This window comes from Eleutherodactylus coqui, chromosome 11, assembly GCF_035609145.1.
Source record: "Eleutherodactylus coqui strain aEleCoq1 chromosome 11, aEleCoq1.hap1, whole genome shotgun sequence".
NCBI classification, from domain to species: domain Eukaryota; kingdom Metazoa; phylum Chordata; class Amphibia; order Anura; family Eleutherodactylidae; genus Eleutherodactylus; species Eleutherodactylus coqui.
In genome coordinates this window covers 68,474,638-68,491,334 of record NC_089847.1, presented here as the reverse complement: position 1 = coordinate 68,491,334, position 16,697 = coordinate 68,474,638, and the positions used below count along the sequence as shown (strand labels likewise).

The 16,697-nt window shown below is 44.2% G+C and overlaps 1 protein-coding gene across 2 annotated transcripts in view; it reads left to right on the top strand.

Moving 5' to 3' along the window:
- Positions 1-4,845: 4,845 nt before the first annotated feature.
- The window catches only part of PC (pyruvate carboxylase), a 916,513-nt gene continuing 904,661 nt past the window's right edge, over positions 4,846-16,697 (top strand). Inside the window, exon 1 of one of the 2 annotated variants that reach the window (XM_066582495.1) lies at positions 4,846-5,201. In XM_066582495.1, coding sequence (XP_066438592.1) covers positions 5,072-5,201 — 130 coding nt within the window. In that variant the 5' untranslated portion in view covers positions 4,846-5,071. The remainder of the gene's footprint in view (positions 5,202-16,697) is intronic. The other variant, XM_066582494.1, reaches the window with a different exon arrangement.

The following is a 16,697-nucleotide window of genomic DNA, read 5'->3' as shown; positions in this document are numbered from 1 at the left end:
TATATCTTATTTGAATACTCCTTCCCCTATCTATATGTTAATGACACTCTTCCTGTCTTCTCAATAAAACCTGGGTGCCTGGCTCGCCAGGCTCTCACTGCCATTAACTACATTCGGATGTCGTGTCTGAGTTCTGGTTAAGGGTTAAGTCACTGGTGACACTTATGCTTTATTTTACCTGATCTAGGTGTATTTCTTTAACTTCTCTAACAAGATCAATGAAGCCCATACGCACGAAAGCCGCGGTAAAATGAAGCATGCTGAAATTTCCTTTCTGCACAAAAAATTATGCAAAACAAATCCACATGTGTGCATGGAGGTGCGGACGCTCCATGCTTTACTATGAACGGCTTGAACTCCGGATCTTCTGCATGGGTGCCAATCGCAAATCCCGCAAGTTTAATCCACCCATGGACATGAAGGCCTTAAAAGAAAAAAAAAAAAAAAAGAAAAAAAACCCGCTGGTAAACAAGTGCAATGCAACGGCCGTTGACCCCCGAGTACCTGTCCACAGTCTACTTATCTGTATTGCGGATGTGCCAGCCGGCGCAGTACAGATAATGCTGTGCCGTCACTAGGCGATGACGCGGAGCCCATGACCTTTTCATAAAGAGGTTTGCATCAATGGAAGCTATCTGTGCGTAATCCACCTAGGAATAGAGCATGCTGCAAAAATAAATAAATAAATAAATTTAAAAAAAATAAAAATAAAATACAAATTTAAAAAAAAAAAAAAAAAAAAAAAAAAAAAAAAAAAAAATCGCTTTTACATTGCATGCTATGGCAGGCATTTGCTGTGGAATCTGGAGACGGTTTCACAGTAGCAAGAACAACACCTAGGTGTTTATTCAAATGTCACAGAGAGGGTTCAGCTAATACTAAAATATAACTTTTATTCATAGAAATAAACTAAAAAGGATTTTGAATCAATCAAATCCTGAGGAGACACAGACGAACAAACATACACCGTTCAGACCACAATCTCCAATCATATATTCAGGAGAGTGATACTGTATGGAGAACCAATGCTATAGCGGGGTTCTTTTTTGTAACAAACTAGAATGTATGGACCTTTTCTCCTTAAAGGGGTTGTCCTGCGGCCAAAACGAAAATTTTTCACACCCCAGTCCCCCATGTTAAGCAAGCATCACAAACTACCCATGTAAATCGTTTTTTTAGAGCGTTTCTACTCACCATGAAGCTGTTTCATGAAGTTATAAAAATCTTCTTCCAAGATGGCCGCCATCATTTCCCAAGGTGCACCGCTGGTCTTCTCCCATGGTGCACCGTGGATGTTCTTCTCCAGGCTGAGCTCCCCTGCCGATTACAGCCACCTCATTGGCTGATCGGCACCACGTGACGGGGGCGGAGCTACGCAATGACGTGGAGAAGAGGGAGGAGCCAGGATGCAGCTCGTGAGCCCGAACCATCCAGAAGAGGAATCTTCAGTGCGCAAGCGCGACTGTTCGTGCGACCAGAGGAGCAGTTTGGTCGTCGCCATGGAGACGGGGACGCCAGCATCGGAGGGGGTAAGTGTATAACTTCTGTATGGCTAATATTTAATGCACGATGTATATTACAAAGTGCATTAATATAGCCATACAGAAGTGTTTAACCCCACTTGCTGCCGCGGGACAACCCCTTTAACGCGCATAAATATGCGCAAATCCTGAGGAGAAACAGAGGTCCGTTTTATAAAATTATTGTTCCGTAGAGTTCCTTTAGAGAGAGACAGCTGCACACTAAATAGTGAAGAGGTTTAAACCTAGAAGTACGTTTCTCGTGCACGAATATCAACTGTCTATAAAAGTCACGCAGTCTAGAATAGAAGAGAAGGGTGACTGGGAACTGAGAGGTTTTCCTAGAAACAAAGGTAAAACCCAATGAGTGAGCTGCAAGACCAGCATCACCCCAAATTGTAACACATGGGTGACCTGAAACAAGAGGACTTCTTGTGAGAAGTATCACCAAGAAGAAAAACGATAAACAGGTTCGTTTAGGGAAGAACGGGTTCGCAAAACTTGCGTCACCCCAAGATGTAAGACGTGGGTGACCCAAGAAAGAGGCTTCTTGTAAAAAGTATCAACAAGAAGAAACTTGTTAAACAGGTTTGTTCAACTAATCCATACGGGTTCTACGCGTTTCAGCTACACGTGAAGTAGCCTCATCAGGAACCAGGTTTAAAGGCAAAAAGGTGAAAATCGGTCAGAGTAAAAATAATCTGGTCAGATAGACTCCTAAATACGGAGAAGTATATAAGCAGGAAGGGAAATAGACGATCCTAACGCTAGGTACAAATACATAGAACCCAGTTTCCCCCCATAGTAAAGCAGCAGGAACAAAATAATAAATCCGCAGCACCAGCCTCTGTGGTAGGCTGGTGGCAATGAACCAGCTCTGTGTCTTTCTGCGGTTGATATAGTGGTAATTGCCCTCCCCTATAGGGGGTGTGTAGTCTTAGAACCAATCAGCTTCATTTACTCGTTGGCTCTGCCCACTTAGGGCGGGTCGACGGGGCAGGTAATGAAACCTGCGATCATGCATAGCTGGATGTAAATTGCCAAGTTCTAAGTGTAGAAAAAGACTAACCAAAACTTTAAAGAAAGGTCCATGCAAATTTTGTAGGTGCTCCGTTTTCGCCGGAGCTGGGAGGCGCATCTGTATTATTGAAGAACGCGGTCATGTGATCAAGGAGGTCACATGACCTCGCGTCGTGACGCCGTGTAGGAGCCCTGTCTAGCATGACTTGGAACGCATGCCATCACTTAGCAACGTGATGACTTGGGGCGCGCGTCCTTACTTGGTCACGTGACCTCGCGTGATGACACGGCACCGTGGAGGAGGGTACGATGGCCCAGTAGGGGGAGGACACGCCTATGGGGACATGTTGGAGGCGAACTGCAGCGTCATCCAAGAGGAGCCCCGACTTCCCATGACGCTCATCGTGTGGGCGGGAGCCCCTGGTAACTCTGTCCAGCCGAGTAAGGCAGTTCCGAATGGGGGACACACTGTCTGTACTCGCAGATCTAGAGGATACGACGACCCTGAGAAGAAAGGATGTTAAAGAAGACATGGGCATATGTTACTCATATGACAGAGTGGCCATGTCTGGGAGATAATAAATTAAGGTAAAAGAGATGACTTGTGTGATGCCTCAAATTCCTTGCGCCGTGAATACACGTATATTGTACATATGGATCATGTGGAACTTAATATGCTGTTGAAAGGAAAGGGCCATGCATAAAGGCTATAATTCGTATATCAAGGTCACAAAGTCACAAATACTAGTGTGCAGGCTAAAGTCAAGATGCAGTCATTATATAGAAATGATTAACTAAAAGAGCCCTAACTACAGGGTAGGATAGAGGGCTCATGGATCTTTAGTTGGCAATGCATTAGTACACATATGTGCAAACACATCTATGCACCTCATATAAGTCCCAACATTCTGGAAGGAGTAATGGGCTCTGTGTATGTTATGCCTAAGTGACGATGATAATAAAATAAATGGTTCACCCTAACAATAGGGCCCTAACTATTTCATGGATCACATAGAACTAGTCATTTGATGAAGGGTTTACGTTAATGGATCAAACCGGCTTTGATGCACACAGAGCCTTTTGTCCTTCGTTCATGAAATAGTGTTTAATGGGTATAGGTAGAATAAGTCCACAGGGATAACAGTAGAAGAGGCTGATAGAGTTCAAATATTGGACCAGAGTCAATAATCCGAATATAAATCAAACGAAAATTTGGAAAGTATAATATGTAGAGAGAATGTTAGGGTAGGGAAGAGGGAAGGACAGGGATGGTGGTTGGATGCGAAAGATGTCAATTGAGTGCCACAAACAAGGAGAGGTAAGGCCAAAAATGAAGGGGGGGGGGGGGGGGGCGGGTTGATTACAGGGTTCCCAAAGGAGGGCAATTTTTTAGGGATGTCCCAGAAAATGTACATACGTTTCAGAGGAAGCTGCCCACTCCGGATTCGACAAAGTAAATCTGCCCGTGTGCAGGCGGCCATAACCAACAAATGACAGACCAGGTGAGCCAGATCTCCTGTACTGTGATATACCGGAGTTTTTTTGTTTTTTTTTTGTTCATATTTTTTTTTTCTCAACTGAAGCATGAAAAACAAATCGGGGTTATCTTTTTAGAAAAGCCTCTGAGCTGTCGTCTGTCAGAAATTCCTCAGTGTACCCCTCCCTCTCAGGGCCCGGCTCTATCAGCTATACCTGCTACAGGGCTCAGTGGAAGGTTTTTACACTGAAGTAATTGTCCTCACATGTCACCTTTCCAGCAGTGTTCCGCCTGTTCCGGCTCTCAGACCAGCTGACTCCCATCGTCCACCAGAAGTTGCGGCTTTTCACAAACCACCCATCACAAATCAGAAGTTAGTCTTCTAGAAAATGGCCGCCTGCAGACATTTCTTGTTCACACATTTTCACCTCAGTCTTCTTCAGTCTAACCAGTGTCATCAATGTAAAAACTATCGGGGGTCGGATAGCATATTTCCCTTTTCAGCCGCAGTTCTCCGGCGCGGCGCATTTAGCCAATCAGCTGGCTGGAATCGGCACCACGTGACTACACAGCGTGCACGCGGATTGCCTTCAGTAGCCGTGTGCACTACACACTACAGTTAAGCAGACGTGCACTACACACTACACTTAAGCAGCACGGGGTTACCTAACCCCAACCCTAACCCTAAACACTAACCCCAACCACTAACCCTATACATAACCCTAACCCCTAACCCTGTGCTGCTTAAGTGTAGTGTGTAGAGCACATCTGCTTACTGTAGTGTGTAGTGCATACGGCTGCTGAAGGCAATCCGCGTGCACGCTGTGTAGTCACGTGGTGCCGATTCCAGCCAGCTGATTGGCTGAATGCGCCGCGCCGGAGAACTGCAGCTGAAAAGGGTGATATGCGGTCAGGGAGCCGGCACTATAGCAGCTGACGTCAGCGATCTTGTCACTCCCATCATAGCTTTATCCTGACCATTGCAGTGACCGATTACGATCGAATCGCCTGACAATCTGATCTGTGTGTGACCAGTGTGTTGTCTTGCTTCCAGATGCTGCGCTGTGTGAAGACAGGATTGCGCTTCCTAGCTGTTAAACGTGCTTCTGTGCTGAATGCAGCTCTCCAGAGCAGCCAACATGTGGCGTACAAGCCTATCAAGAAAGTTATGGTGGCCAACCGAGGTAATTAAAAGCCTTCACCCTCCCAGGGGAACTTGTTATTTAGTCCGTGCAGACACGAGACTGCACTAGTTATTGTAGCGATGTTCGGTGTAAAGTTCTCTCTGCTCCTCATTAGTACTGCTGCAGGCAACTTGTCAGTGTCCAATGTATACAGGCTTTACATATAGCAGCAAGGAGAAGTAAGTGAACTGACACGCTCTGCCTTCTGATTAACCCCTTAATGACGTGGCCATTTTTCTTTTTCCATTTTCGTACCCCCCCCCCCCCTTTAAAAAAATCGTAACTCCTTTATTTATCCATCGATGTCGCTGTATGAGGGCTTGTTTTTTGTGGGACGAGTTGTATTTTTCAATGGTTCTATTTAAAGTACCATATAATGTACTGAAAAAATTCTAAGTGGAGTAAAATGAAAAAAAAACGACATTTTGCCATCTTTTAGTGCGTCTTGCTTCTACGGCGCACAAACGGCAACAAAAACGACATGATAACTTTATTCTGTGTGTCGGTACGATTACTACAATACCAAACTTGTATAGGTTTTTTTTTACTATACTCGTCTTTTTTTTTTTTTCAAAGACATAAAATTTTTTTCAATTATTTTCTGCCGTCATTTTGTGCGCGCGATAACTTTTTTATTTTTCCGTCGACGTAGTTGAGCAAGGTCTCATTTTTTGCAGGATGTCCTGTAATTTCTGATAGTACCATTTTGGAATACATACAACTTTTTGATCGCTTTTTATTGCGTTTTTTCTGGGAGACAGGGTAACTAAAAAAGTGCATTTATGGCGTTCTTTATTTTTTTTTTCGGACGACGTTCCCCGTGCGGGAAAAATAATGCGCTACTTTGATAGTTCAGACTTTTACGGACGCAGTGATACCAAATACATATTTTTAATTTATTATTTACATTTTTTAATAATAGATATAGCAAAAGGGGGGTGATTTAAGCTTTTACAACTTTTTTTTTTTTTCAATTAAAAACTTTGTTTTTTTTTAAATTTTTTTTTTACATTACTTTGAAGTCCCCCTGGGGGACTTTAAGATGCGATGCTTTGATCGCTCCTGCAGTATGACGTAATGCAATAGCATTACGTCATACTCCTTTTTGACAGGCAGTCTATCAAGCCACCCTGTGTGGATGGCTTGATAGGCAGTCTGTTAAGGCAGCCCTGGGGCCTTTCATTAGGCCCCCGGCTGGCATGACACCTGTACGTCTCCCCTGATCTCACCGCGGGGGGGGGGGGGCTGTGCGGGACCCCCGAACATCGTTCGGGGGATTTAAATGCCGCTGTCAGAACTGACAGCAGCATTTAAATGGTTAATAGCCGCGAACGGCCGCGCGGCCGCTCGCGGCTATTGCCCGCGGGTGTCAGCTGTTATAAACAGCTGACGCCCACACTGTATGAAGAGAGGTTGCATCGCAACCTCTTTTCATACATACCCCGCGCCCACCGGACCTACCTGTACGTCCTTGGTCGTGAAGTGGTTAAACTAATAACACACACCATTATCATTCATGGCTCTTATTGCTGCATGCCCACATTGCAGGAAGGAAAAGTAAATGAACCTGGGGTTTTCGGATACATACTATTGATGACCTAGACCAGTGATGGGTAATCTTTTGAGCTCGGTGTGTCAAAATTTGCCAAAAAACCGAGCGTAACTTGGGTGGTGTGTCACTTCGAGAAAAAAATCCATAAATTCGCGATATTTATAGTTTAAATAAGAAATATGTATAATTGTAATGTATAAATGGGGGTCCCCAGCATTACCTGCCCCACACACAGATGCCCCCCCCCCCCAGCGGTGACTGCCCCCTCACAGATGCCCCCCCAGCGGTAACTGCCCCCTGACAGCGGACAACCCCCCCCCCCTCCCCGACCCATGTACTTACCTTGTGGATGCTCCGCTCCTCCTGTGCCCGGCGCCCTCCAGCAGCGATTATCTCCCGCACACACTGTGACATCAGTGTGTTGCAGGACGCCTTCTCCCCCAGACGCTCCTGCGGAATCAACAGGTAAGAGACGTCGGGGGACGGGGGGAGGAGGATCCTGGTGCACTCTGACATCACAGTGTGCGCCGGGATCAGCGCTGTTGGTAGTGCTGGTTAATGAATACCAGCAGGGGAGCCGCGGCCCCTGCCGGTATTCATTAACGGGGGAGCGGCCTCGTGTCAGCGACTATGGCTACGCGTGTCAGTGCTGACACGCGTGTCATAGGTTCGCCATCACGGACCTAGGCTGAGGAAAGTTAATGGGCTGGGGCTCGCAGCTCGGTTCTCAGCCCAATTGGGTGCGCTGCGATGTCCGGGGTGGAAGCTGCTGCGCTAGCCTCTATGTTGTGGCTGGCACTTGTAATAGCAGGCTGGGGTTTCATTAACTCTTTAACCCCTTAATGACGTGGCTCCTTTTTTCCTTTTTTTCATTTTGTTTCACCCGCGGCGGATTTAAATGCTGCTGTCAACATTTAAAGGGTTAATAGCCGCAATCGGCTGCGCGTCTGATTGCAGCTATTGCCTGCGGGTGTCAGCTGTAATAAACAGCTGACGCCCGCGCTGTATGCAGAGAGGTCTCCCTGCGACCTTTCTTCATACATACAACGACGCTCCAGGACGTAAATGTACGTCCTGGAGCGGGAAGGGGTTAGGGATGGTCTCCCTTGTTTCTGCCCCATTTTTGGTTTTTTTTCCCACCCCTCTCCCTTTTAAAAAATCATAACTCTTATTTTTTCATTTAATATATGTCTGAGGGCTTGTTTTTGCAGGACGAGTTGTATTTTTCAATGGTACTATATAATGTACTATAAAACGTAAAAAAATTCTTAGTGGAGTGAAATCGGGGAAACCTAAATTCCGCCATCTTTGGGTGCATTTTGTTTTACTGTAACAAAAATGACTCGATAACTTTATTCTATTGGGGCAGTATGAATACTACGATAGCAAATATATATAGTTTTTTGTTTTGTTTTTTTGCTGTACTTTTATTTTTTTCAGAGACGTAATTTTTTAAAATAATTTTTTACTGCCACCTTCTGACTGCTACCGTATGACTTTTTACAGGGACGTCCTGTAGTTTCTGTACTATTATGGAGTACATATGACTTTTTGATTGCTTCTTGTTACAGTTTTTCTGGGAGACTGGGTGACCAAAAAAAGCTCAATTCTAGAGTTCTTTATTTTTCTTTTCTACCGTTACTTTGATAGATTGGACTTTTATGGACACGCCAATAAATATGTATTTTTCTTTTATTTAGCTTCTTTTATTATAAGGATCACAAAAGGTTTTTTTAACCCTTTTTTTTTTTTTTTTTTTAGTCCTTACAGTGAACAAGAACTTGCGTTACATCATACTGCGATTGGGTATGGCTTGATAGACATCCTGCTGAGGCAATCTTGGGGCCTTTCAGAAGACCCCCCAGCTGCCATGAGACCTGCATGGCCCTTTGACATTGGTCGGGGATTTAAAAGGGTTCTGTATGGCCATTATACCGCACTTTGTAATATGCTTTGTGCATTATATATGAGCCATGCAGAAGTTATATACTTACTTACAGGGGTGCCCCCCCCACTGTAGGTGTTAATGGCAAACTGTCAATGTACTTGCGGGAGGTTGGGGGGCAGACTGTGAATATATGTGAGGGGGCGTACTGCAGTGTACTTGCGCGCGCGCGGGGGGGGACTGTCGGTGTACTTGCGGGACTGTCGGTGTACTTGCGGGACTGGCAATGTACTTGCATGGGGGGGGGGACTGTCAAACTACTTGGGGGGGCAGGCTGTCAATGTACTGGCGGGGGGGAGGGGGGCTGTTAACTTGTCGCATGGGGGGGGGGAGGTGTGGCTGTCATAACTTTTCTACAGTAGGGGTAAGCGGAGCTGTCATAAATTGTAGCATTGGGGGGGTAGCTGTCATAAGTTGTTGCCCGGGGGTGGGAGAGAGGGGGCTGTTATACGTTGTGGCACGGGAGTAGGGGAGGGGCAGCTGTCAACTTCGCAGGGGGTAGGGGTAAGGGTGGCTGTCATAAGTTATCCAGTGGGGGGGAGGGGGGGATCACTGGTGCGGCCACCAGCTATCCCCCTAGTTTAATCCTGCCTGTGCAGGGAGGGGAGGAGGTGAGCTCTGACCATTGAGAATGGTGGCTGCTGTGTTCTCTACGTATGTGTGTCACCTCTTAGTGTAATCCTGCCTGTGCAGGGAGGAGAGAAGGTGAGATGTGACTATTCTGAATGGTGGCTGCTGTGTTCTTTACATATAGGTGTTAGCGCAATTTTCGCTATTCGATATACTGTGTGTTCCAAATTAGATAATATGTGCAGGCCTGGAGAGCCTTTCAAAGACCACACGTCTGACCATCATGTGTCCCCCAAAAAGTCTGTCTTTATTAACCCCTTGAGTGGCGGGTTTCCTACCACCCTGTCGTGCCCACCAGGGCAGGTTTTTTAAAATGGTCTAATCATTGAATTTCAACTAATTTTGCAGTTGCGTCTCAAGAGCCATAACTTTTTCATTTTTCCATTGTCATGGCCATATAAGGGCTTGTTTTTTGCGGGGCAAGTTGTGATTTTTTTTAAACGGGGGAGGAAAAAAAGAAATGGGGAAAAAAGAAAAAAAGGGGCCATGTCATTAAGGGGTTAAATAATGTATTAACTTCCTTCTCTGGGTCATTACGACGCATGGATACCACATGTGTGATTGTATTTTTGATTTTTTACAAAGTAAAGGGAGACAAGTGTTTTTATTATTTTTTTATAGTTTTTTTTAACTTTTTTTTTTTGTTTTTTTTTAAATTTTTTGTCCCTTTAGGAGACTTCCACAGGGACCCATCAGGACCCCCTGATCACATTCCGGGGGTCCGATGGTGACAGCCCTTTACATGCTGCAGTGACAGCCCTTTACATGATGCAGTCACATAGACTGCAGCATGTAAAGGGTTAACACAGCAGAGATCGGAGGTTTTCTCTGATCTCTGCTGTAAGAGCAGGTACCTAGCTGTCCTCTCACAGCCAAGCACCAAGCTCTCCCTGCCACAGAGACCATTGGCTTGCTTCTGACAAGTCGATGGTCTCTATGGCAACCTGTAAACAAAGCAGGAGATTGCCGGCAGATCGGCAATATCTTCTGCTGGTTTTTCAAAGTCCTGCACTGCTTTATGTGGGTCTGTGCAGGCAGAGCACACTGCCACAGCTTGTGGCATTGTGCTCTGCAGCTCACATAGTGATACATAGCCCGGAAATCTTCCGGGCTATGAGCAGTGGAGCTTGTCCCGGAAAATTTCCGGGCGTGCCACTCAAGGGGTTAACGCGCGTAAAAGTTTAAATGTTTCAACACAGGAAGTTAGGTAATTTAGGATACAGTTACATTATTTTGTGAGCTGATATGTCATTCTCAGAGGGAGGTATTTGTGAGGTAGCTTGTGATGTCATCCATATGGGAGGAACTTTGGTGAGCACGCTCAGTTCATTCTTGAATTTGGTCTCATGAGAAGAACATCCTGTTTCTCCTCTCTGCTTGACCAAGATAAAGACAAAGACAATCCTAGATAGGTTTTTGCCGGTTAGAACCGGTTTCACCAGTTTATGGACACAGAGCACTGCTCCTCCAATTCTTGAGGAGGTGGGGGGGGGGTGATGTTCCCTTCCCCCAGAGGATTAGACCATAGATAAAATACAGTATATTCACAGTTGACAACAGAAAATACATACAAAATGTGAACATATTGGAGATCTACCACATAGGTGTATTCTCTCAGTGTAATCTTGTTTGTACAGGGAAGGGAGGAGGTGAGCTTTGATTATTCTGAATGGTGGCTGCATCATTTTTGAAAGCTGTATTGAACATCAGATTACAAAGTAAGAAACAGACATTACAGTTGATATGCCTGCGGTATTGAGCCCCTGTATGCTGTGTGTTACGATGCTTAGTGAACGTGAAGCATAATTTTTATTAAAAAATTTTACCATGTGGCGAGACAGTCCCTTTAAATGCCGTTGCCAGAATTAACGGACCATCGGCATCCGCACTTTAATTTACACATGCGGATATATTTTCCGGTTTTCGAATGCGGAACACAATTTGCAGCATGCTCAATTTTAGTGCAGATTGACATTGCTATCCGGCCGTGGATTCCGTGACAAAGCAGGAGTTTGAAAAAAAACTATTGTGTGTGTGCACCAGCCAGCATTTCTGCACACATCCGCAGTACAGAAAAAAGAACACCCGGACAGGTATGCAGGATCCTTGGCCACGGGCAGGATCGGATTCCTGCATGCGGAATCCGACCCTCCTATGAACATGAGGCCTAAATCCATTAACCCCTTGAGTGGCACGCCCGGAAATTTTCCGGGACGAGCTCCACTGCCAATAGTGATATAGCCCGGAAGATTTCCGGGCTATGTATCACTATGGGAGCTGCAGAGCACAATGCTACAAGCTGTGGTATTGTGCTCTGCCTGCACAGTCCCACAGAGAACAAAGCAAGGGCTTTGAACAACAGAAGCAGAAGATATTGCCGATATGCCGGCAATCTCCTGCTTCTAAGTCTCCTGCTTTGTTTATAGGTTGCCATAGAGACCATCGGCTTGTCAGAAGCAAGCGGACGGTCTCAGTGGCAGGGAGAGTTGGTGCTTAGCTGTCAGAGGACAGCCAGGCACCAGCTCTTACAGCAGAGATCAGAGAAAACCTCTGCTCTCTGCTGTGTTAACCCTTTACATGCTGCAGTCTATGTGACTACAGCATGTAAAGGGCTGTCACCATCGGATCCCTGGAAAGTGATCAGGGGGTCCTGATGGGTCCCTGTGGAAGTCCCCTAAAGGGACAAAAATTTTAAAAAAAGTTAAAACAAAAACAAAAGTAAAAAAATTATTTAAAAAAAAACTTCTCCCTTTGCGTTGTAAAAAAATGTAAAATAAAATCACACATGCGCTATCCATGCGTCGTAATGACCCAGAGAAGGAAGTTGGTACATTATTTAACCCCTTAATTACATGGCCCCTTTTTTTCTCTTTTCCCCATTTCTTTTTTTATTTTCTGCTGCATCTTCTGCACGTAATAACTTTTTTTTATTTTTCCATCGACTTAGTTAAGTGAGGGCTCATTTTTTGTGGGATGTCCTGTAGTTTACGTTGGTACCAATCTGGAATACATACGACTTTTTGTTAGCTTTTTATTGCATTTTTTTCTGGGAAACAGGGTGACTGAAAAAGTGCATTTGTGGCGTTTTTTTTTTTTCGGACTACGTTCACCGGGTAAATAATGCACTACTTTGATAGAACGGACATTTATGGACGCGGCAATACAAAATTTGTATTTTTCTTTTAGGATTTAGATTTTTTTTTATTATAGATATGGCAAAAGGGGGGTGATTTAAACTTTTATTACTTTTTTTTCTTTAAGTGTGAAAAAGTCATGAAAAAGAAAAATAACTATTACAATTTGGTATTGGCATAATCGTACTGGCCTGTAGTTACTTTAATACATTATTTATACTGCTCAGAGAATGCAGTGGAAAATAAAAATAAAAAACATGCCAGAATTACAGTTGTTTTTTTTAATCTTGCCACTAGCAAAAATGGAATAAAAAGCGATCAAAATTTTACATGTTCCAAAAAAATAGATAAATGAAGACTAGAGTTCATCCTGCAAAAAACACAGCCTTCTAGAGCGCCAGCAATAGAAAAATAAAATTAATACGGCTCTTGGAATGTGCCGACACAAAAGCAAACCTTTAAAAAAAAGAAAGATAAAAATGTACAAAAATAGCGAAACATAAAAACTGTATAAACTTGGTATCGCCAGAATCGTGTGACTCAGAGAATAATGATATCACATTATTTATTCTGCATGTTGAACGCCGTAAAAATGAAATCCAAAAAACAAATGGCAGAATTTTTTATTTTCCCTTCAATCTCCCTACAAATGTTTTTACAAAAGTTAGGCAATACATTATATATACCCAAAAATGATGCCATCAAAAAGTACAACTTGTCCTGCAAAAAACAAGCCTTCATATGGCTTGATCAATGGAAAAATGAAAAAGTTAGGGCTCTTGGAACGCAACTGCAAAATTAGTTGAAATTCAAAGATTAGACCATTTAAAAAAACCTGCCCTGGTGGGTACGAAACCCGCCACTCAAGGGGTTAAAAGATATTTGACAACGATTCGTGTTTTTGGAATGGCCAAGTCAGTCCTGACCTTAAGGGCTCCTGCAGACGAGCGTATGTGTAGATATGGTCGCGATAGCGTGACGTAATTGCGCTATGAAGGGACTGCTCTCACTGACTCTCGCGTTTCTGCGCATTCTACTGTACTTTTCTACACTGCTGGGCTCCTGTGATTGAACAGGCTGAGCAGCCTAATTGGTCCCCCCCCCCTCCCCCCAGTGTAATCGATTTAACACTGAAAATTGCACAGTTCAGTGCATGATTTTGTGCAGACGGGGTGCCTTGTGTGCTCAAATGTGCACAAAATAGAGCATGTCACACACATATTTTTGTCCAAGTGTAAATATAGCGCATTACACACTGAATATCAGGAACCAATTAGAATCAATGGGTTTTACACTCTGCAACATCACCCTTATCCTAAATGAATTGTGTGGGATGGCCTGAAAAGAGCTGTATATACAATGTAGCCCAGAAATATGGATTAATTAAAACCTTTTTGACCAAAAATGGTCAAAATTCCTCCAATGTTCAAATCTTATTTGCAGCTGCAGTAAGTATGTGTTGCCAATCTAGAAATTATTTAATGGAAGTTTACTCGCTTTATCCCCCTGCACTGGTTACTAGATGGCCCCTCTTCAATTGGTAAAGTCCACTTGTGCAAGCACCGAGTCATGACTGATTCCTAGGGAGATGTCACATCGTGACTTTTTCTTTGGCAGACTGTTTTTGTGGGGTGGTTTGCCATTGTCCTGTTTTACCCCCCCACCCCCAGCAAGCTGGGTACTCATTTCACCAATCTCAGAAGGATAGAAGGCTGAGGCAACCTGAAGCCAGCTACCTGAATCTTCAGGTCGTGGGAAAGAGCTTAGGACTGCCACACGAGCCTCAAAGGTTGACACACTCCCCTTTGGGGAATTGAACCTCTGTCTCCCACATGACAGGCCGGGATATTACTTAGTGTAGTGTTTATCTAGAATTTTAACTTGAATAACAATCGGACCAAATTTTTTAGTAATCAATGTGGAAATTCAAGTAGTTCCACAGGGTTCACTTTTTCTTATAACTGTATGCTACTAATAGTAATCCTTAATATGAACTGGCAGAATCACACTTAGGCCTCATGTCCACAGGCACGCACGGATTCTGCATGGAGATCCCGAACAGAATCTGCTGGCAACCCTGTGTACCTGTCCTGGTTCTGTACTGTGGATGTGTGCGGACGCACCGGACGGTGCACATGCACAGTAGTTGTTTTTTTTTGTCGTCTTTATCTGCGAGCATAAAACGTTTGGTTTCCGCTCATGTACATGAAAAATCATTTTTCCATAACATGCAATGGAGGGTTTTTGCTGCGGAATTTGGAGCGGAACTCCTGCTCCGGATTTTTCAACAACAAATTTGCCTGTGGACATTGGTCCTTAGTCTTTAACAGCCCCTCGACTGCCTGTTTAGCTGAAATAGTGCAGTACAAATGTGCATCTGCCATGAACTAGTAATCTCTTCCAACAACCGTTGTTCACACTGGTGTCAAGATTTGTTTCTGTTACCTCTGATGGGCAGAACAGGATCTACCTGGAGACCTGACAGATCAGACGAAACATAGGTAATGTGAAGGTTCCCATTGGAAAGCATGTACTTCATATACATGCAATTTGTAGCGCTGTCGCATTGCTACACAATTGCGTGATTTTGTAGCCTGTGTGAAAGCAGCCTAAAGGTGCCTTCACACTTACGATTGCGATATCGCTGCTTTTTTGTAACGCAAATGTCAATAGGACTTTCTAATATTAAAAACACATCGCACAAAAATCGCAAAGCACAAACTTGCGATTTTTCTGCGATGCGTTTTTAACATTAGAAATTCCTATTGACTTTTGCGTTTAAAAAAAATGCAGCTAAATCGCAAGTGTGAAGGCACCTTAAGGGTGGGTGCCTTCACAATGACTATATCGATATCTGGTCATGATTCATGGCCCAATATCGCCCTCACTCTCTATGTGAAACATGTGAATTTGAGGCGTTTTCACGTGAAAATAGCCTTTCATCGCTATGGGGATGAATGGAATCCCCAATGTGGCTGTTACAGAGGATCGCAGAGTTTTTCCATTGATTTCCCATTTTCAATGGGGCCGACACTGCTGCCACCGGCCTCATTAAAAGCAATGGGCGATTTCACAGAATTTAGGACGCGTTGCGTTTTTTTTTTTTTTTTCGGTGCCATGCAGGAAAACATTGCTAATGTGAATGAACCCATTCAAAAGTATGGATTTCATATTTGTTCACCTTGCAACACACACACATATCACACAATTTTCTCACCATTGTCAAGGCATCCTAAGTCTGAGATTTGTTAGCAGACAGAACCCATGATATCAATGTGAACAGAGACAGATTTCCTGTACTGTGATATACCGTAGCATTCCTAATGTCATATTTTTTTTCTCAACTAAAGCAGGAAAAACAAATCATGGCTATCTTTTCAGAAAAGATGAGAAAATATATGGGTGTAGCTCGTTCTAGAATGTTGTTCGAGCCGTGCACCTGTGTGGTCATTACTTTTGGACAGAAATGTTCTTTAGGCCTCCTTCACACGGGTGACATGGCATCGCTGCGAGAAAATTGCAGCGATACTGCATCACTGCGTCTTCTCGCGGCAATACCGCGACTTTGTAGCGGTAGATTGAAAAATCCCCGGCTGCTGGAAGTGCTGGCTGCGATTGGCTGCTGCTTAGCCAATCACAGCCAGTGCTCGAAGAATGGCTGTGATTGGTTCAGTCACTGCCATTCATTGAGCACTTGCTGTGATTGGCTAAGTTTCAGCCAAGCACAGCCAGCGCTTCCAGGAGGCGGGGATTTTTGAATCCCCATCCAGAAGAGAAGAGGAAGATCAGTGCCCGCATCTGGGGAGAAGCTGCGGCCAGGCTGACAGCGCGTCTAAGGTATGTATTTTGGGTTTTTTTCCTACAGTTAGGGCTTAGATTATAGGTTTGACAGTAGCATTTACTACTTTCAAAGTTGCATCGCATCACACGAAGACCGCGTTTTCGTGTGATGCGATGCAACAGACAGGAAGGCTCCATAGGGAAATATGGGCTACAAAACATCACGTGTCGTGGGGATACCGCCAGACCCGTGAGGTTTTTATGTCGTTTTGTAGCATGCTACAAAACATCGCATGTGTGAAGGAACCCATAGGAAAGCATAGGCTTCTTGCACATGTGATTTGTAGCATTGGTACAAAATCGCGCGACTGTGTTACTCGTGTGAAGGATGCCTTACACGTATGTTTGTTTATTCACAGAAAGACCCTTCATAGGGCTGTTTCCCATAAGATGGT